General features: G+C 42.2%; 2 protein-coding genes across 3 annotated transcripts in view; one reads left to right on the top strand and one right to left on the bottom strand.

Annotated features, from left to right (window-relative positions):
* LOC308147119 (zeta-sarcoglycan-like) overlaps window positions 1–6974 on the top strand; it is a gene marked incomplete at both ends in the record, with an annotated part of 45557 nt that extends 38583 nt beyond the window's left edge. The window contains 2 exons of the mRNA XM_080519202.1: window positions 4787–4910; window positions 6783–6974. Of these exons, the coding sequence (XP_080375328.1) occupies window positions 4787–4910; window positions 6783–6974 (316 nt within the window). The remainder of the gene's footprint in view (window positions 1–4786; window positions 4911–6782) is intronic.
* Window positions 6975–13181: 6207 nt separating this feature from the next.
* LOC308146878 (uncharacterized protein) lies at window positions 13182–19972 on the bottom strand. 2 transcript variants are annotated; one of them, XM_080518844.1, is made up of 17 exons: window positions 19841–19972; window positions 19711–19733; window positions 18852–18915; window positions 18524–18756; window positions 18351–18434; window positions 18199–18270; window positions 17924–18103; window positions 17524–17688; window positions 17179–17242; window positions 17008–17098; window positions 16788–16929; window positions 16078–16182; window positions 15879–15978; window positions 15543–15723; window positions 15093–15167; window positions 14910–15012; window positions 13182–14620 (listed from the first exon to the last, which is right to left on the bottom strand). In XM_080518844.1, exons 1-17 carry the CDS (start codon window positions 19863–19865, stop codon window positions 14513–14515), a joined length of 1815 nt encoding a protein of 604 aa, XP_080374970.1. In that variant the 5' UTR covers window positions 19866–19972; the 3' UTR covers window positions 13182–14512. The 2 variants fall into 2 exon arrangements, with proteins under 2 accessions (XP_080374970.1, XP_080374971.1); XM_080518845.1 differs by having other exon boundaries at window positions 18852–18912.
* Between the last annotated feature and the right edge of the window lie 1264 nt (window positions 19973–21236).

The raw sequence follows: 21236 nt of genomic DNA, 5'->3' as shown, positions 1-21236 counted from the left end.
AAAAACTTTTTCCCAAAACAGAAACCAAAATTCCCCCCAAAAAACCCAAGTCCTGCTGTCAGGGGAAGAAAGCCCGCATAGGCACAGGGACACTGCAGCTCAGGGGAAAAGTCCACAGAAAACATGAAAGCTGCAGCGCAGGAGTGCAGAAACAGACACGCTGAGCACAGATATGCAGAGGAACCAACAACCAGAGCACACGAGACAAGTCTCTTATATACTAAGAGCAGCAGGTGCAGCTAATCACACATTCAGGCACAGGTGAAAGACATCGGGGTGCCGACCAGCAATCAGACACGAGGAGAGGAAACCAAGTTGCGGAAACCAACCACGTTTACACGTATTTAAATAAACAGTGATATTTCTCTGCATTTGCGCTTTGTATATTTATAACAGCTACGAGTCACCACAAACGACGATTCCTGAAAACTCCGGCCACAGTTGGAGATTTGCAAAAACTCTGTGTCTCCCTTTGAAATGAAACTATTGAAAATAAGATAAGTTTTTGCAACAGAGGTTACAGTCTCGATGTGTTTTGCAGAAAATGTCTTTGTTTCAGAAAGTTGGGTTCGCGCTGTTTCCACTTTTCTCTAACCTTTGTTGAACTTGACATTACAATGAGGGGGTGGGTGCTTTGCCCACTCTCTGGTAGTTATAATTAGATTAACACAGAAAAAAAAAAATACAGAAACGAACTTTTCGCATCTGGAAGAGACCTTGGAAACTTTTTATTTATTTTACTTTGATGGCTCCTGTTGGTATTTGGTTTCTCTGCAATGCTTTGGCGGATCAGAGATCTGACGGGGGTCTGCTCCCTTTTTTTAGACACACTTTTGGGGGTAAAGTCCAAGGAAAAAAAGGTTATGTGCCACTGAGGTAGAAGATTGTCTGAAAGTGAAAACTGTGCGGCTGCTGGTCTGTGAAGTCCAGAGTGCTGCCTATAAATATGCCTGACGTTCACCTTAAACTTTGACATACGCTGTGGTCATCAGCACATTTGGTCCTGCACGACTTTTTATTCCACTGTGCTGTGATTCGAGGACCTTTCTGGGAATGTAAAGGTCAGCGTGAATGCATGGGGGGAAAAAGATTGGTCAGGTTTCCCCGAGAATGGAAAAGCCTGTCATAAACCTTTATGGCTGCGAATGCTGCACAAAGCCTTGTGAGGGCTTTACAATATTAAGGTTTTGTAGATGGATCTTAAAGTCCTGAAATAATCTGGATACAAGCAGCTCATAGCTGATGGCCTCATCAGTCGGCTAATGAGCTGAAGGTTTTCAGGTGATGTGACATTTTAAAGCTAAACAAATCTCAGTTTAATGTCGACAGTTTTCAAACAATGTCAGAGCTCCACCTGAATGGAACTTTACATTCAGCAGCTGCTGGATACAACAACGTGAGTCAGCACGTTTTCTAAACGGTGGCGGACAAAAACAATTCAACGGTATGCTTTAACAACCACAAACAATGGCAATATTAGTAATTTATTTCAAAAAGAGGATTGTTGGATCTGTAAAGTTTGAAACCACTGAATGTGATTTGGGAGGGGAGATGACGTGTAATCTGAGCCCCGAGCTGCCACTGATGTCTTTTAAATTATATCTCATTAATGGTTTACAGGTTTTACAAGTCAGCAGTAAAATGAAATGTGACTTCGTGCTGCGGTTGGGGCCTCGCGACGACTGTAAGCATATGTGATAATGGAAGTAGTCTGAGATTGTTATAAAACCGAAGCGACATTTTTAATTCATTTAATTCATTTAATGCTTTATTCTGGACTGAGTCTGAAAAAAGCACTCATGGAAATTGAGCACTTTGTCTTCTGGCTGGAATGTTCTCTGTGTGCGTGCAAGGTGAGAGTTACGGTTATCCGTGAGCGCGTCTTGTGGGTGTGGAAGTGTGTGTGCATAAGCGTGTCCGTGTGTATGTGGATATCATTGTGCATGTGTGTCTGGATGTGTGCATGGGTATCTCTGCGCTCTTAATGCAAGAGTGTGTGTGTGTGTGTGTGTGTGTGTGTGTGTGTGTGTGTGTGTGTGTGTGTGTGTGTGTGTGTGTGTGTGTGTGTGTGTGTGTGTGTGTGTGTGTGTGTGTGTGTGTGTGTGTGTGTGCGCGCGTTTTTGTGTGTGAATCAATAGGCCAATGGAATCACAGTTAATTTTGGAGTTAAGACAACATGAAATCCATGAAAGTCGAGTATCAACGGTATGAAAACATAATGTGTGTGTCTGCATTTGCAGCGGCTGAAGATACTCACGCACACACACGCACTATATATTTCAGTGATTTCAGGCCTCATCTCACTGCAAAGTACATCAAATGGGCCTTTTAATGCGTCTTCTTTAATAACCAGTGAAATCTTGAGAAATTATAGTGGAAATGAGTTGGGCACTGGGACAAAAACGGAAGGTGTGCTACTGAAATGCTTGTGTTGCTAAGGGAGGTAGACGAGAGACTTTCATGCCTGTTTGGTGGCAGCTGAAAGCATTAAGTGTGTTTCCTGGTTGCTTGTCAGTCCCATTCTCGCAAAGGCTCAAGATAGTATATGTTGTGGAGTTTTTTTTTATATATAAGACTCTTCTACTAAGAGATGGATTTTAGATGATTGTGTCCAAAAGTCAATGTCACTGATACTAAATGCTTGAGCAATGTGTTTGATTGCAACACCGTTCACACACATTGTGGTAATTAACATCATATTCAATTAATAGCATTTAAATTTTGAGATTTACGGTTGTCCAACCCTTCTCACTTTTCAGGAAACTCACCACAGGAATAGCTGGCTTTCCATGGCCAAATGTTCTTGTAGCTTTTCACATGGTCAATTTCTACTGTGAACATCAGTTGGATTAATGACTAATTTAAAGAAAACCTTAATGAAGACCATGATGTTACTTCCACTGATGGTGAGTTGCAGTATTTGCAGTGCTGAGCCGTGTGAATGACATCGATCATCTCTGGATTCTCTTCAAATTTTGACACACTGGAGAACCAGCGTCTTCCAAAAAATCTTACAACAAAAAATCTACCAACAAGGTGAAGATATTTCAACACTGCATCCAAAATATAAGACATCTATAGAGACTGGGGGCGATGAGTGACTTCACTTAAATGTTTTCAAATCACCCACAGATTGAACGTTTTGAGGCGTTTGGGGTATTGGTACATTTTGTGCATGTTGTGGGTATTTTGATCCGTTAGACAGAGACTGTAGCGCTCGCTGAGAGTTGTGCTCTTGACAGCAAGGAAATTGCGAACAACCATTTGGCTGAAATCTTCCTCACGTCATCAAAGAGACGGTGAAACAGTGAAAAACAGAACTGAAGATGCAAAAACAACAATCTTTTTTTCCCCCTTCTTTTTCCCCCCCAAAACATTATATTGTATCTCGTTTATTTGCAATTTGAAGCCATTCACTTAATATTTAGTTTCTCTTTTTACTATTATTCATAACCTACTTATTCGTTATTGGGACTGTTTTGTTTAGAAAGTAAATAAGATGTTCTCATCTCTGCACTATATTACATAACTTTAGAAACATTATTATCACCCGCCATGACCCTGTTTTGTGAAGGCATACAACATCTAGGCAGAAGTTGAGTTTCCAGTTTAATTATTTCCACTCACCCTGGATAAATAATGGATAAGGGCTTATTTCTGTTTTATTAAAATGTGGATTGAGTTGAAACACACCAAAAAAAAACATGGCTAAATATAAAACAAACATATAACTGTGTACATTGATCCGAGGCATATTTGCTAACTGTTTAAGCAGCTTTCAGTGGCAAAAGGGAAATTGTGCAAGTGGTGAGTCGAGAAAAAAGGAGAGAAAAGGAGAAAATGAATCTTCTTAACTTATTTTTTCAGCTCAGGTCTGGAGCACAAACAGTCTGATGTCAGGGGCACATTTCACACATCCTATTCTGTATCTACTGACAGGCTTTTCAAATGCAGATGAAATTCATTTGCTCTTCTTTTTTTTCTTTTTTTACACCCCTTCCTCCTTATTCCACTCGTGCATAATCCCAAATGTGTGTCACTTTCAGAGGGTAAGGAGATTTAAGTGATTTCAAGGCGGCTCCTTAAAGTCTTCCATTTTAAAATTCATTGAAAACAGATTTGGGGAAGATGGGTGGAGAAAATCAATTTGAAACGGTTATGAGTTATGAAAACAAATTCCACATTGATTGGCTCTCGCACTTATCTTTCCCTGTGTAAACAAATAGTCTGCAGGAAGAAAAATGCAAATTGCATTAGCCTCAGTGCTACTGAAGGTCAAAATCAGCTGATACAATTATGGGCTGTTAAGCATTGCCGTTGGGCTTTGGAATAATGAGGGGAGCTACTGAAACATGGCTAGCAGCTTTACTACTCCACAGGTGGAGGAGTCCAACACAGAAAAGTCACTTTGGCTGCAGGAGTTGAACAGAAACGTCAATAATCTGTTTTTTTGGTTGTAGTTGTTGTTGCTGTTTAAAACATAAAAAAGCTCTGCTGCTTTTTTTTTTTCAAGAAGCAAATTTGCTTCATATTCGAAGTGAATTCCGTCAACCTGCTAAAACAAGCAATTACACTGAGATATATAAACCACAAACTGGATAAGAATCGGTTTGACCTTGAAGGGATCGAGGATCCCCAGCTATTAAATCATAGTGAAAGGCAACGTTTTAATATTGGAAACCAACTGAAAGTCAAAGCAGAATAAATCGATGGGTTCATTCCCTCCGCTGTGCTCCCCCCCCCCCCCCCCCCTCCTCCTCCTCCTCTTCCTCTTCATCCTCCTCAGGCTGGAGTCTCCAACACGAACACTGACCATGGAGGCTCCCAGAGGAGTGGAGGTGAGCACTGACAAGGGTTCGCTGAAGGTCAGTGGGCGAAAGGACCTCCAGCTGGAGTCCACTGAGGGAGAGGTGAGAGACTACGCCGACGATCTCCTGTTTTTATTTATATCAGTTTCAGCTTTTATTTCCCCCTCCTCTTTTCCTCTGGTCTGTAGATTTTCTTTCAAACGACCACATTACTTCTCTCAGCCTGCATTGATAATGATTCAGAGTTGTACTGAAAGCTGACGGTGACAGTTATTGGTACCGAAGCTGCAGATAATTAAGATTTTAAGACTTGGGCGCCTTTATTGATCCAGTTGTGGGAATGATTTCTCTGTGTTTAACCCATCCCATTCATGGTTAACCTTATCGAGACATGCAGCGCCTAGGGAGCCGCTGGGGGTCAAAGGTCTCGCTCAGAGTCCCCCCCGGTGGGAACAGCGGTGGGATTTCATCCTGCGAGGACTTTCAGTCACAAACCCAGTTTGCTAACCTCTCGTCCAGCGGAGTGGTCACATCGTGTGGTCTGAATGTAAATTAAAATCTTTCACCATTTTTAAACTGATTTCAGTGTTTTATTTAAAGTCCAGTCGGATTATTACTTTTTTACTTTCCTTCTCAAAACTATGACGCAGGTTGAATCACGATCTGTGTGATTTTGAATGTATGTTTCTTACTGACAAACATATTTGAAGATAATATCATTACAATAATGATATATGTAGGTGTGTTGCTACATGTTGTTCTCCAGCCTCTGCAGAAGTACATTTATCTCAACTGAATGCCTTTTTAAATATTTCTCTTCCTGTTTATTGTACTCGGTTACCATCTGACTAATATTGATTACCATGTTGCCATTCATACCTTTGGTATTCTCTCACCGGATTTTTTTTTCTTTTTCTTTCACAACTTTTACCAAATCCATCTGCCCACATGTTGAGCCCTGACAGATCAGGAAATACTTGGGGATTTAAGTTTACGCAATAAAGGCGTATTGTATTTTTTTTCTTCTCATTTTAGCTTTGGTTAAATATAAGTGGTTTAGACGACTGAGCCAAATGTGTTATTCGTGCAAAAATAAGTAGCATCCAATCATTAGTAAAAACAGCTTAAATGGTAGGAAGTTCCAGATTTTCTTTTTCTAAATTTCATTGTAATTGGCCTTATTTATGATAGCCTATCAACTTCCACAAATCTGTGTTTTCTGCTTTGTGGGGCAATGATTATAGACACGTGAGAAGAGACCAGGGAGTTTAGCAAAATGAGTCGAAGGGCTTCCTGCTCGTACTCACGTCAACAGATGCCACCATGGTTGCTTGGCCATGAGGGGATGTTTCTGCAAAATTGACATTCAGCTGTTACAGTGCTGCATCATTTCTAATAAAAAAAAAAAACACATTGGCAAAAAAGAAAAGAAAAGGACTCTTTAATGCTTTAGCACAGCAGGGGATCAATTTAAGCCTGGTGGCCCGCCGGGCTTGTGCTACTCTGGAGGAAACCTCATATGAACCCCACCAGCTGCAGATAAGCAAGCGTGTTGTGTTTTTGGGAGGTTTTTTGTATGCTTTCTCCTTCCTGTTCAAATAGATCACCAAAGTTGTTTTAATTCAGCCATCGGGGGGTCCACGAGAGTCCAAATGAGATTTTGTTCAAATCCTTTCAATAGTTATTAAAGGATTTGATTCTGTACTGAAGCAGTGGACGAAGACCAACACCCCGGGAGCTATGTTGCTAGTTTGGCTAAAACCTGGCGGTTTTTAAGAGGGAGAAGCGCCTTCTCTGCTTATCCTAATGTTCCAGATCAGGACTGCTGTATTTCACTCCACCTGTCTCTTTGTATTTACCGATTGCACCACATTCATTTATCAGGCCCAGATGCACTCGTACATCACTTCAGGGCGCCTCTGATGACGTTCTTTGAATGACTTCCAGCGTGTTGTCTGCTGCTTTTCCATCCAGATACTCCTCGACGCCAACACCATTCAGCTGGGAAGCCTGCCGCTCGGCACCTACACGCCGTCTCCCGGCCAGGCTTCCCAGGAACAGGCCGTGTACGAGGTGTGCGTCTGCCCCAGCGGCAAGATCTACCTCTCTCCCGCAGAGATCAGCTCCACCTGTCAGGCTATGAGCAACATCTGCCTCTGGAGTTGACCAGGGGGTGGCGTCAGCGGGCGAGGACACCTTGAACATCCGCTGCAGAGAAGATGCGCTCTGGACCGGGGCTCATGATGGAGAGAGGAACCCGTCGCTGTCGGCGGCAGGCGCTCCCCCGCGGCGGACCGGCGGAGGTCAGGACTTTCCCAACCCACCGAGCGTTGAGGTCACAGCAGCTCTCTGAAAGTGGGAAAGTCGCCGATGAACTTTCCATCGTCGGAGTCAGAGGACACGCTTTTATTTTTCTACTCTAGCTTCACTGTAGACACGCCGTGACTGTTTCCACCATCGAGAGGTAAAAGATCGGAACAGATGCAACACAGGTGCCTTCAGCTTTAAGTGGCGTCGTATTGAAAGTGTCAGACGTCGGCTGTAGCGGTAGAAAGTCAAGTAAGCACAATTGTCACATTTTCTCCTCGGATTTTTTTTTCTTTCCTTGAATAGACCATAATTACTAAGATCACTCAACCCTGTTTGAGGTGGTTAGGTTTGAAAATAAAGGTGTTTTTATGTGTCACACACTGGACTCTGCATTTAACTGTCAACATGTTGCCTTGAATGTTCAAGTGGAGACTTTCTAAGATTCTGCTCCTCTGAGATAACTATAGTTTTCTCTCATGATTCTGATACTTCGGCCTGAAAGACAGAGTTGAATCGAGAGAAAGAAGCTGTTTTAAAACCTTTTCATCCCATAAGATATTCAACCCTGACCAGCCATGTCAATCGGACAAACTCTTTCTTATAAATAATGACTGTGGCATCATAAAAAACTTTGGAGAAAGTCAGTCAATAAAGCTTATGGTAAGTATTCACAATATATTTGGTGTCATGTCATTGAATTGAATTCTCTCTTTGCAGAAACCTTTAAGCAACCCCTACTCTTTCTTCTTATCTGCCTGCTAGTAACACTTGCGAGTTAAACCCTGCTCGGTGTGTGAAGCGTTCTTCTCTGGCAGCGGCCCACAGTGGAGTTTGACACGAGGGGCCGGGTGACCTTGGATCTGCAGCTGGGATCGAGGCCGTCAGCGATGCATCAGCTGCAAGGAGGCCGGGAACCCGGCAGAGACGAGCTTTTTATGGTAAGAACCCCACATGCTCCCAACTCTTCCAATTTACCTCAAGTGGCCCTTTGCTGTAAAACAATCTGACCTTCTGTTTGAAGGAAAAAGCGACCGAAAGTTTAAAAAAAATGTAGCTGCATCACAAGATGTCAAATACAACGTTTCTGTATTTGCAGCGAGACGAAAGCAGGAATTGTTGTTAAATGTGTTAAATTGTATCGTCTGTCTTTTATGTTTGATTAATACACGACACAAAAATGCGTAATATGTGATACGAAAGCTGCAGATTGTAATTTTATTCCCATCTGCATCCATCCACCATCTGTGTCGCTTCATCCAGCTGATGGTTGCCGGGCGCTGGGGACGATCGCAGCTGGCTGAAGGCGATGGCAGGATACAACCTGGAAAGGTCGCCAGTCCATCACAGAGAGACAATTGCACACACTCACAGTCACACCTACAGGCAATTTGACAGTCTCAAATGCATGTTTTTTATATTGTTGGGGGGAAACCACAAAGATACCTTTGCTATTTTATAATATTTGCTTACAGGTGCAAAAACGATATTTCCTAACCTTATGGTGTCATATAGATATCTCACATTAACATGCTGAGCGAATGAACAAACGTGTTCCCTGCTTGGTAAATGTTTCATTACCAGACGAGTCAAAGAGGTCATTTACATGTATCTTTAAGTTACTTTATTGATCCTGTTAGGAAGTGTATGCCTCTGCATTCGACCCATGGTATTCATAGTTAGCATTAACTAGGAGCAGTCAGCTTCCGCAGTGCAGCACTCTGAAGCCGCGGTTCATCCGCCTTGATTCAGGGCCCACAGTAGTGGTGACGATCAGCGGCTTCCGTGTTCTTCGTCAAACTTTCGCGGCTGTGAGGAGATTTGAACCAGTGGCCTTCCAGCTCACTCCACCTCACCTCCAAGGTGAGCGTTTTCCCATGTGGCTTATTTCTAAGTACCGCTGATCCCATGTGATTTGTGATCATGTGGTTTGTGTGTGACCTGGCCATTAATCTTTAACAAACTGTTGTTTTGGTTCACTGCTATTCATGACCCGCGAATGCAGCGGTTCCCATGGCGGGAGGGCTGAGAGTGTTTTTAAAGCTATTTTTGCACAGAAAGGCAATTTTTAGAACAAACCTTGAAAGCACTGGGTATTGAAAATGGTTACAATGCAAAAAATGGTCAATTCCACTGATTGTATAAAGTTCTTAAGACTTTATTCAATCAATTTGATAATAGATTTGTAGTTTGTATCAAACATTTATTCAAAAGAAGTGCAGTTTCTATACGAACAATAATGCATACTAGAATTATTGGTATTTCTAAAACAAGGGCCCGGTAGAAAAACTTTGAGGAACCAGCAGGTTAATGTGATGAATAACCTTTGTGTGCGTACAGCTCCATCAGAAAGCACGTAAACAGAAGCATGATAGAGCCGGAAAGGGAGTATCTCAGATCCAACCTTGGTGAAGAAGTGCAGAGAGAGCAGACTGTAAAGACAGCTGACCTATTCAGCTGGATTCTTTCTGTACACACAAAGGTGAACTGCAAGACATAGCTACATTCCTGCACATTTTTTTTCCCCGTCTAAAGCGTATTTGCTTGTGCACCAGAGGACACAGTATTGTATACAGACGCAACCAGGAAAAGCTCTGCAAAAGTAAATGAGGCTGGAGGAAAAGCCTTTAAAACGACACATCTAATTATGTTCACAGAAGGTCAGAAGATATACTTGTTGAAAGAAAAAAATTTACCAAAAATTAAATATACAGCTAATGAGAAACCCTACACCATCAAGCTGGTATTACAATACTGTGATTGGATCGTTCGAACTTGAACTTGTGATCCAGACTGAACTCACTGAGCCATCAGAGGACTGTGATTGCAAATGAACACAAACAAGAATTTTTATAACCCTGACATATTTAATGAAATTAAAAAATGTAGATTATTCTCACAAATAGACTGCATCTATAATTTTAAAAAAAAAGTCTAGGTAGAATATTGAATAATTTAGTTTTAGTAACATAAAATATATGTTTTTGCTATTATTGGCACCAATTTGATGGTGATATCCTTGAATAAAATCCATATGTCTGTACATGTTTTGAATTCAAGATTTCATCCAACGCATCATTTTTTAAAATGTTTATTAGTTAGAGACTGTACTATTTTTTCCACCTTTATTGTCTGCTGACTTTATTATTCTTGATACCAAAGTTGAATCTTTGAAGTTGTTTTACATGAAAGCAAACCATTACTGTAAGCACAAAACAAGCAGTATAACAAAAGAAGTGCTGCTTTATCGAAGAAACTATCCCAGTAAAGTGTCTGAAAGTGATTGTACAAGCCGCTGAAAAAGTAATGTGGATCAATACCTCTTACATCAAAGTCTCATCAGAGTCTACGTCAAGTTTTCGTCTTTTCAACTGAGAGTGACGAGGCAGAAAGAGAAGGTTCTGGATGAAGCATTTGGCTATATTAAACAGTATGGAGGTTTTTTTTCCAAGAATCACTGCAGGATTCAGACAACCTGCAGTCACCTGCTATACTATATTTAATTATCCCCTCCTTCCCTGTAATGTTGATGAAGGTCTCGCACAGGAAAGATGCTTCAGCACTTCACCCGATGGAGTCTGGAACATCATAAAGGTTTGATTCGACCAGAGCCGGAGCGGCCCGAGGAGAGTGTTTAAGTAGCGGGGTCTAGAACGGGTATTATCGTCGTGGCTCGGTGCCCGTCACACGTTTTCTGGCTCTAATTAAACCCAAAGTTGCCACAAAAGAACAAAAATAAAATCCATAAGGGGTGTCACAAGACCCTCTGCTCAAAAAGCACATAGCAGGTAACATAACGCAGCAGCAACTGTGTTGTTCAGTGTGTGTGTGTGTGTGTGTGTGAGACTGGTAGGGCATTTAGTGACAAGTACCTGTTTCTCCCCTGTTTTACTCACTATTTTGCAATTATGAACCACCAAGAATGATCATTTTGACTCTATTGGAGCAGCCAGCATGATTTAGTTTTACCTACTTTGTAAAAAAACAGACAAAACATGTCAAAATCACTTAAAATTAATTTAAACGAAAAGTCCCCTTGATCAATTTTTATATATAAAGTTTCTTTTAAATTCTTCTTCACACACACACACACACACACACACACACACACACACACACACACACACACACACACACACACACACACACACACACACACACACACACATACACACACACACACACACACACACACACACACACACACACACGCACAGGCACGCACGTACGCACACACTAAAGTTTAACAGAATGAGATGATAAAGAGCGATGAACAAAGTCTAAACACGATAAAAGATAATCGTTAGATAAAGCTATATTTATAAATGATAGTAAAAAAAAAAAAAATCAAGGTGATTATAGTAAATAAGTCTGTTTGGCTGCTCCCTTTTACTGAGGTCACAACAGAAAGTCATTTTGCAACTTGCAAGGGAAACTCATTAAACTAAAAAGTGAAATTATCCACACTAAAAGGATGAAAACACGGGACGTGACGAGAATAACAATCAGTGAATGTTTTGTTCTGCGACAAAGCGCAAAAACAAACTGTTTAAAATATTCTAATCTTTCATGTGCCTTTCCCAGTGGAGTTTGCATGTTCTCGTGCCTGAAGGTTTTTTCTGCCGTTACTCCACATGTGTGCGTGCGTGTTTCCTCCCACAATACAATAACTTGCATTTGAGGTGAATTGTCTTTTCTTTCTGCGATGAGCTAGTGATCTGTCCATTATGTCCTCTGAGATCGTCTCCAGCATGAAGTCATGAAGACTTAAAAATCTTGCGAGATCATTTCACATCAGAGGCTTGATTGTTGTTGCTGCCGGCTAAAGACCCCAGGTTTGCATTTCTGATCTTGATGAAACATTCATTTGACTCCAACAGGCACCAGATGCTTGAAACCACCGAGATTGTGGCTTCCTCTTCACATCGTCGTCCCCCACATCTGCTCCAGGTGTGGAAGATGTTTGGTTTTAAATATAAAGTCGTATTAAAAACTATTGGTCTTCCAAGTTCAGTTTTACCTTCAGTCTCCCAGAAAAAAGTTTTCAGTTTGAGCCGCTGCTCCTGCGATGACGAACATGGGGTATAAAGAACCCTGACATCTGTCAGATCAACCCTTCAGAGGCCCATTCAGGTTAAAACAGAGCATTTAGAAAGCTGTCCAGTCCTTTCAGGTGGATGGGACGAGGTGAGTTTGCCATTAAACAGAGCCAACTGTGTGTCCTTTGATATCACTTTCAATCCTCAGATTGCCTCATGGCTGACATTGCATCATCAAACAGGTCTTTCTTTTTTTAAGGGGTTGACGGTAGGAACGTTTTGAACGCAGGATTATCTGTCAGAAGTTCCGCTGCGGTGCCTTCATGTAAAATATCACATATTATCAGGCAGTCAGAAGCACGTCTGCAGCCGAAGTTACCAATGCACATCAGTCGCCCACGCATGGAAGTGAACTTTGTTAAAAGTGAGGCCCTAAAGAAATGTCAGCTGCAGAGTAAACAAACCAGCAGCTGTTCACTTACAGGCTCTCATGAATGAACATGAACACAGTGTTGATGAAACTTGACTTCAAATACATCTAATGCGTGGCATCAGTAATGTTAAATGGCTTAGTTCTAATAAAGGTAATACAAATATTTACTGCAAGACAAGACCACTCATTTGTCTCGTTCAACTTTGCCTTTGCTGCCCCCTGCTGGCTGAAAGAGTCAGGAGTTGAATCACTGCCTGGACACTAAAGTTCCTAAATCCTGCTTGTGAGTGAACAAGTTGTTTTTATAATAGAACTGACCACTACTTTGTCCTTGAATCAGCATAAACAAAGCTGAACACTTCTACTCTCAGTTATGAACGGACCAATGGCCGCACCCACGTACAACCATATTACAGCTTTCCTTTGAATTAAAAATAAATATATAAACAAATCTCAGCTAAACTGTCTGGAATTCTTCATACTTCAGCTGTTTAAATAAATTGGCACAAACTCATAAAATGCTACTGTTTATTGAAGATTAGACTCCATGTTTGACAAGGCACCTGTACACAGACGCAAAGGACCATCCTGTAATCAACACTTAAGAATTATTTATTGGTAAAGATGAAGAGAGGAAGCCAACATGTAGCAATAATACATGTGACAGGCAATAGCCGTTTATACTGAGCCACAATGTAAAGTTAACGAGTGCAATTAATAATAATGGAACAGGCCTTGTTAGTTTACATGTTTATAGAAATGAATACAACAATAATTAGCCCTGCAAACAGCAGTTGCCTTTAAAGCTAATCTAATACTGCGACAACTGCTAACGCTGTAACGTAGCAGGCAGAACGTCTCACCTGGAAGGTCACTGCAGTGCAACTCCAAGCCTGACGGATGAGGCACAATTTGTGTTTTAACAGGCCCAAATAACACGAGCAAGAAGAAACCATCCATGCTTCACAATCATTGACGAGTTTTAACACATGCAGTTACAGAAGTGTTGGGTGAAGACTTAAGAAGGAACAAAAAAAAAAAAAAAAAGATTGAGAGGCATTTTATGTGGCAAATAAGTTCCCATAGAAAGATTGTCATTCCTTCAGCATCGATATCTGAATAAATTTGCGTCCCGAGTATTGAAGACTGTGCTGATTGAGACCGATGCAGGTCGCAAACATGCCGTCTTCAAGTTGAAGGATATTTATGAACAGACCTTTGTTTTTCAACGTTTGGCCTGCAATCAAACGTAAAACATGATTCCATTACAACGATGAACTGGGAGCTGATTACTCAATCGGTATTGTCCAACAATCATAGAATAAATGGTTTAATCAGAGTCCGGGGCAAACAGTTACTGTTCACACACGCTGCATTAAGTATAAAATACCTTCTCGCCTGCAACTGTAGAATCTGTTAAACTACTTCTCTTGCATTAGATGAACTTTTAAAAGTTAAAAACACTCAATAAAACACTAGGCGTGAGGTAAAACTGTGCAGATGCTGTGTAAATTCCATTTATTTAGTGAAACTAATCACTTTAAGGAGGGATTCTATTCATCCCTTTAGGAGGGGAAATAAAGATTCAACAGAAATACAAGCAAAGCACACCTTGATAATCCTCTTTCGTTTCCTTCTTTTCAATTTACAGTCAAAAATCTGAACATAATAGCTGAAGGGAACTATGAGAAACAATCAAAAACTTGGTTTAAGTCATGACTCAGTATCTCCTGATGAAGAAGGGCCCTCAGTGACTGAAGGCTGGCTGATAATTGTTTGATGCAAAAAAGCTATTTTCCAGTATATATGCCAAACTGGAATAACCAAGTAATGTCTCACTCCAGTCGAGTACAAACGCCTTTTCCTTTAAAATCAGATCTGCAAAGACAAACCCAGCATCTTTTTTGGTTTGTTTTGGTTTTTTTTTATCTTGCAGGATGATTCGCTCGGAGAGCAGATTTGGAGATGTTCATTCCTGGAGCGATCCTGTCGGGGTACCTCACAGCGAGCGTGGCTCCATTCAGATCATAACCCTGAACATGGAGACACAATCGTTTAGACAGTGGTACACTGGGGGGGGGGGGGGGGGGGGGGGGGGTCCACATACAAGAACATTGATGGTGTGCAGGAGAGGGGGAACAGATTACATTGGGAGGTGAGACAACAAGAGACAGTCGCTCTCATGTGGTTGGGATTATTCACGTCAGTTAAAAAAAAAAAAAAAAAAGATTGAAATGACGGATTTGAATAGAGGAAGTTCAGTCTCTGCAATGTGAAGTTACACGAAACTGTGTGAAAACGGTGATATTTGATGGCACTCACATGAAAGCGTCTGATTGCTTCATCGCAACTCTCCTGCTTGGTAAAGTTGACAAAGGCACATCGTCTGGCACTCAGGACCTTCACACTACAGATGGCTCCCACCCTGCAACAACAGCAGGAGTCAGTTCTCGGCGGGAAAGCAAGAGAGAGAGAGAGAGAGGACAAAATGTGACATTATCTTACTTGCTAAACAGGTTTATAATCACAGACTCTGTTATCATGTAATTCAAGTTTCCCACCCAGACTGGAAACAGTTCTCTGTGGAAGGAAAAAAAAGAAAAAAGTGGTGGTTAAATTCTGCATCACTCACAACGCGAAGCACAGAACATCCAATGATTTCCTGCTCGGTTAGAATATACCGTCTAATTAAAGGTGAAACAAATGCGGTAGATCATCGGCCGAGTGCTTCCATCAAGCTTCCCATTACAAAAACTCATCTTTTTAATTGAACTTCGTTCACCCCGTCGTCGGCAGCGACTCCTAAATTATGCATTATTGATATTTTTAAAGTATCTAAAGAGACGGAAAGGTCAATTGAACCGTTTAGATTAATCCTTTGCTTTAAAAGAGCCTGCGACGTTTCCACACTGTCCAAATCAACTCGGTGGTTGATTATGAACACTGGACACATACCTGACTGGACCTAAAGGCTTGTTCATGGGAGGGTTCTTTGGTGCATGTTGAGCTGAAGCAGCAGCAGCAGGAGGAGAAGGAGGCGACGGTGGTGCAGGACTAATGTTGGCCGAGAGAACTGGAGACACTCCGGTGACGTTTGCTACTTGCATCGATGGCAGAGAGACATTCTGAACACCTCCTGAACACAAAAGGACCAGCGTTGAGCGCAGTTGTCGCATGAAATGAACCGCGAACACCAAAGCCGAGCTACGAGAGTGAGAGGATCTCGACTTCGGCGTTACGCCATTCCAGTGGAATCCCTAACGATGCGGCGGCAGACGGTGTGAACCTCACCTGTTCCACTGTGTAATTTCGACAGCACCTCCAACGATTTTTTGACAGTCCCGTGAATAATTAAGGCGTTTGAGCTCTGCTCACGTGTGAAACCGAACTCCTGTTAATTAAGAGATTCACAAAGCGCTTCAGCGAAGGGTTACAGACACATGGAATCTGCGCGGGACTCTTCCGCAATATGCGGACATGCGCTCCATACCATTAGTTGCGTTATTTGCACCCGCATCAGTTCTTGTGCCGCTTCGGCACACAAGCTGTCCTGTTTGAGGACGTCCCTGAAGGCCTGGGCCGCCTCGTCATACCTCTAGAAGAACAAGAAAGGAAAAAAAGGTGTTCAAGCCGCACGGCTCAATCTCGGCTCTGAATCATTCATTTTGTCTCGCTGCGCGCCTGCTCTCCCCCGTTATTAATGTTTGCAGGAACAGCTAGTCTAAACACGTCGAGAGTAAATAATGTGAGCGTCGGTCGTGTCGCAACAAGGACAAAGTCACATCAACCTCGGCGGCGGGGAAGAAGAAGTGCTCCAAGCGGAGGACTTTGACTTCAGCGCCGCTTATTCCAACAGCTCTGCTTTGCAAAGTCAACACTTTGACGCGAAAGTAACTCCGGGCTTTTTACACACCTTAATTGCAGGGCGTTTTCAACTGTTGCTGTTTTTAGAGGCGTCACAGTTGCGTCTCAGCAGGCGTGAACGCACACACTCTCACAGACACGCGCTCTGGTGAGAGCCAAGCAGCTGCACTAACGATCAGTCAGAACAGGTGGTGTTGGTGGAGGCTGAAGTCGCACTGTGGTGCTGCGAGTGTGAAAGGAACTCCACGGGACTCTCCCGCTGCAGCTGGAGTCGCGTTTCTTTTATTACCGAGCGAACGTGATGGCAAATCGGCTCGACGAGACAAGTCCACGTACCTTTAGACCAGCCAGAGCTCGTCCCTTCCTGAACAGGCCTTTAACCCAGCCGGGACTGATGCCCAGGGACAACTCGGCGTCGGCGAGCGCCTTTTCGTATTCGTGTAACTTTTCAAAACAGAAGGAACGATTTCCAAACAGCCTGAGACGGAAACGGAAACATGGCGTAAACACATCAAGTAAAGTTCCAGTCAACAAAGTGGAAAAGGTGTGTTCTTACTTAAACTCTGTCGGGTTGTATTTAATTGCATCTGTGAAGTATTTCACGGCCATATTAAAGTCACCAGTGCTGGCACATTTATTCCCAAATACTAGGGGAGGGAAACAGAAGTTAGGCAGGTGGAAATCCAGAGCAGCACACCTCGATGGGAGTTAGTGACTGAAAACTGACCTGCAAGGTCGTTACTGATCTTTACATAATCATCGAGCGACGAGCCGCTCGCAGCAGCAGAGTCCTGGAAGAGAAGTCAGAGGAAGTGTGAGTTTCAGTATCAGTCACAACTTCTCGAACAGCTATGATTTTTTTTTTTACATTTCTTGATTCACTGGCACTTTATATAACCTTTATCCTTACAATTTCTCTTCAATTCATGACTTATCTTTTCTTTGAGTATGAAGTTTTTAACCATAACATTGTGACATTTACTGAAAGGTGTAGAATATTGCCGACTTCAGTTTGACCCAAAGATAATCTCCACCGATTTGTGATTCCATCATCTGTACAGACTTTTCTTACCTTCTTTTCAGCCTCCTGGCTTTCATTGGGTTGGTTATGAAGGGGTTTGGGTTCTTCTTTATCTGCGACCTTCTTCTCCGGCTTCATAGGTTTTGGCTTCTGCTCCATTTTACGTTTGGCTATAAGAGCAGCTTTGCTCACAAAAGAACTTGTCATATCCAGCTCCTGATGAATAGTCATTAAAGAAAAAAAAAAGTAAGGTAAACAAAAGCTAAATGTAGATTAATCCACTTGTGAAAGTAGATATTTTTTTATTTTGAATGGCTCTGAATGGAGATAATAGGAGAAAACATGTCAGCGGCACGGTAAACAATTGAACATTCAAGTCACAGTGACCCAGAAAGACAAATAAGTGATATCAGCTGTCATCTAATCAAAAGTGTGATTAGATTACCGCTACCTCTGAGGCACAGGAGTCGCACTTGGAGTCATCATCTTCATCACTAGATTCCTGCTCATTGCCATCACTGGAGTCTGAATCTTCAGCTGGCGTCGTCACTTTACCACTCACGTTGGCATCATCTTCATCACACCCTGGTTTACTCTCCACCTCTTCGCCCTGCTGTGCATCATCTTTTCCCTGTAAAGCAAAGCACAAGCCCGTGAAACCCGGAGAACATGAAGTCTGGGGAACTTAAGGTTTTGGTTTTTTTAGACGTCGAAATTATTATTTACAGATTCATTTTTTGCGGCATTTTGTTTTTCCTTTTCCAACTTCTCCCGACGTTTTCGTTCCTTCTGTTTAAGCTGAGAAATGACAAGCATCACGCGTTGAAGTAAAGTCATACAAGACTGCACATTGAGCATCCGATTACATCAGAACATACCTTTTTCTTTTTCTTCTTCTTCTTCTCAGCCTTTGTTTTGCCCTTTTTATTTTCTTGTAATAATCTGGCTTTAGTTTCAGTATCCTGCACAAAGAAAACAAGAGTTTTAAGCTCTTCAGAGGGACCTCACGCCAAAATAAAGCCATCTGACACGAATACAAAAGTCGACATACATTTTCCTTTGGTTGAACTTCTAGACAGGAAAGGCCAGAGATGTCATGTGACGAAGCCGAGAAGTGGCGCGACGGCTGGTAAAGAGTGCTGGACAATGTGGAGCGGTGTCCTCTCTCGGCGCTCCAGTCGAAGCGCCTTGGAGGGGCGTGAAAATGCCTGTGATGAATAACCCAGTGTTCATGGTCATCCTCACCATCACCAGGAAAACCAAGCTGGGCATCATACTCTAAACCTGTTCAAAACGAGAAACCTATTACACCACATTCACATCCAAAACTTATAGTAACATAGGCATAGTAACACAATAAAGATGTAAGCATTACTTACCAAGACTATGTTTTAATATACTTTGGAAGCTGGGATTACTCCCAAACATATCCACAACCCTCTGCTAAAAAAAAAAAGACAGAGAGAGAAGTGGTGTGAAGCATGTTAAAGCATCTCCTTAGATTCACTAACCATCTTCAGCATTGAAACTTTCTCCCTCACAGATTACATATATGTGTATCCAAAACAAAAAGATGGAGCTGGATTTCCAAGGCCGTTAAAAGCTGTGTGAGCACCAACCATGACCGTGAGCTGCAGTAAGATATGAGACACGTAGACACAGACTGCACTCATAAGTTTCACTTTCCTTTATCCAGAACTGGCTCGCACTGCAGTGATCGGAGTTTTGACCAACGCTTTCCAAGTCTGGAGAAAATTAACTGCAGTGGCCATGTGGTTGTCTGACTCTAATTCATGTGTTTCCTTTCAGTACAATTACTCTCAGAACAATCTCAGTATGTTTGTTTTTTTTTTGTAACATTATTTGTTTTAAGTACATCTTAAAGCATAAAAAGTCTCCCAAGATCGTGTCGACGGTGTCTAAGATTCACTTTAACACTTGTGTATGGGCAGCTTGACCAAATGTCAGGGAAATTAACACTAATGTCCTGTAAACTAGATCAAAATAAACATAGTATTTTAGCAACTCACTAGATCAGAATACTTTGAAATATCTTTTCTGGCCTTGTGGGCAACTTTTGACTGATGGTGACAGGTTGCTGCAGGCAGGACCAAAACAGCCTCCAAGCGAAGGATTTAAACAGGAAACAGCAATGTGCTCCGTTTTGAACCGTTTCTACGCTCAATAACTCGTGTAAATAATCCATAACATGGGGATGTTTTGAAGCGTACTACTTACGAAGGCGTGGACTTCCGTAAAGTCTGCAAAAGAAGAGAAGCAGTGTCAATAATCTGTGAAAAGCTAAAGTATCATATCAGCCACATTCACCATCAATTTGCCACCGGGCGCAAAGAAAACAGTGTCTTACCGGCTTCGTCCGTAAACATATGCATGTTTAGTAATACTTTCTCGGTCGCAATTTAATACATTAATAAACAGGAGATTATATATGGCATTAGTTGAGAGAAGAACTTGCTAATGCTGGCTAACTTCCGCTGTGATCGACCCTGCTGCTGGCGCGGTCGCGACTGTTTTTCTATCTGTTACGCCCCGCCCAACACTGAATCTGATTGGTTCACATTCACTCCATCAACTTGTTCCAGCCAATAATATTGCAGGATTTTAGCAGCGACACTGGATGGGGGTCGAATGAAGTTATGAAGAGTTGTCTTCGGATTGGCGCATGCGCGGCGAGGTCTGCTTTTTATCCAGAAAAGTGATTAAATTCTCAATGTTAAATAAGTAATATTAAATATCAGTTTGTACAGGGTTGAGCAAAGCAGTGATTATTGTCAGCATAAAAGAATGAAATTATTAGGAAAACACAACAAACACTGTTTACAAAGAGGAGTTTTATTGCCAGAGGAATCAATGATCTCCTGTGGTGCTCTGTAATGCACATCAATGGAATGAGTCTGTCACTGAGAGTGCTCCTGCTGCTGAAGGGGAAGAGAATCATTGTTCAGGGTGGACCTCAGTTTTGACCGGCTCTTCCTCTCTGCAGTCATCTCCACCCCCAGCATGCCACAGGCCTTGCTGGTGTTGTTAATCAGGTGGTGAAAATGTGAAGAAGATGAAAAAGGACTGATACCTTCTTGCTTGCTCATAAGAAATATTATAACACATTAAATATAACATAATAATATTTATAAGGTTGGTTGCAACAGGATCACAGACGGTGTTATTAAGTCTGGGGAAGTCCATGGTCAATATGTGTCTCCCAACGAACAGCGGACTCTTCACATTATATACATTTCTAGCATAAGCCCCCCCCCCCAGACCAGACTGTCAGGACATGCAGTTCCAGGAGAAAGAATTCCATATCTAAACATTCTCTTCCCAAGGTCTTACACAGACTATCTGTCAAAACAGGATGAACATGATATACCTCACTGGTGAGTTTCACCACCCTCAACCTGGTGACCAGAGTCACCATGTACTTAGTCTAATCCTTCATAATTCCAACTACTGCTGTCATCCAAGAACTTGTCAAGATAACGGGTGTCCGTGCAGTTGCTGGTGTAGCGGGTGAAGAGGAAAGACCCTGCTGTTGCTGACCACACTTCCTGACACAGTCCTGCAGGCGCACGTCCCCCTTGTCACCTGCCCTGAAGGCCCTCTTCTTTTTGTTGAGAAAGGCTTTGATGTCCTTTATTATCTATGGCTTGTTGATAGCACAACAAAGGACAGTCCCGGGTGGGATGATGGAATCCACATAGACGTCTGTATATCCCGTGATGCACCGTGTGAGGACGTCTGTGCCA

This window comes from Blennius ocellaris, assembly GCF_963422515.1.
Source record: "Blennius ocellaris genome assembly, chromosome: 23".
Classification (NCBI taxonomy): Eukaryota; Metazoa; Chordata; class Actinopteri; order Blenniiformes; family Blenniidae; genus Blennius; species Blennius ocellaris.
This window is presented reverse-complemented; position numbering and strand designations above follow the sequence as displayed.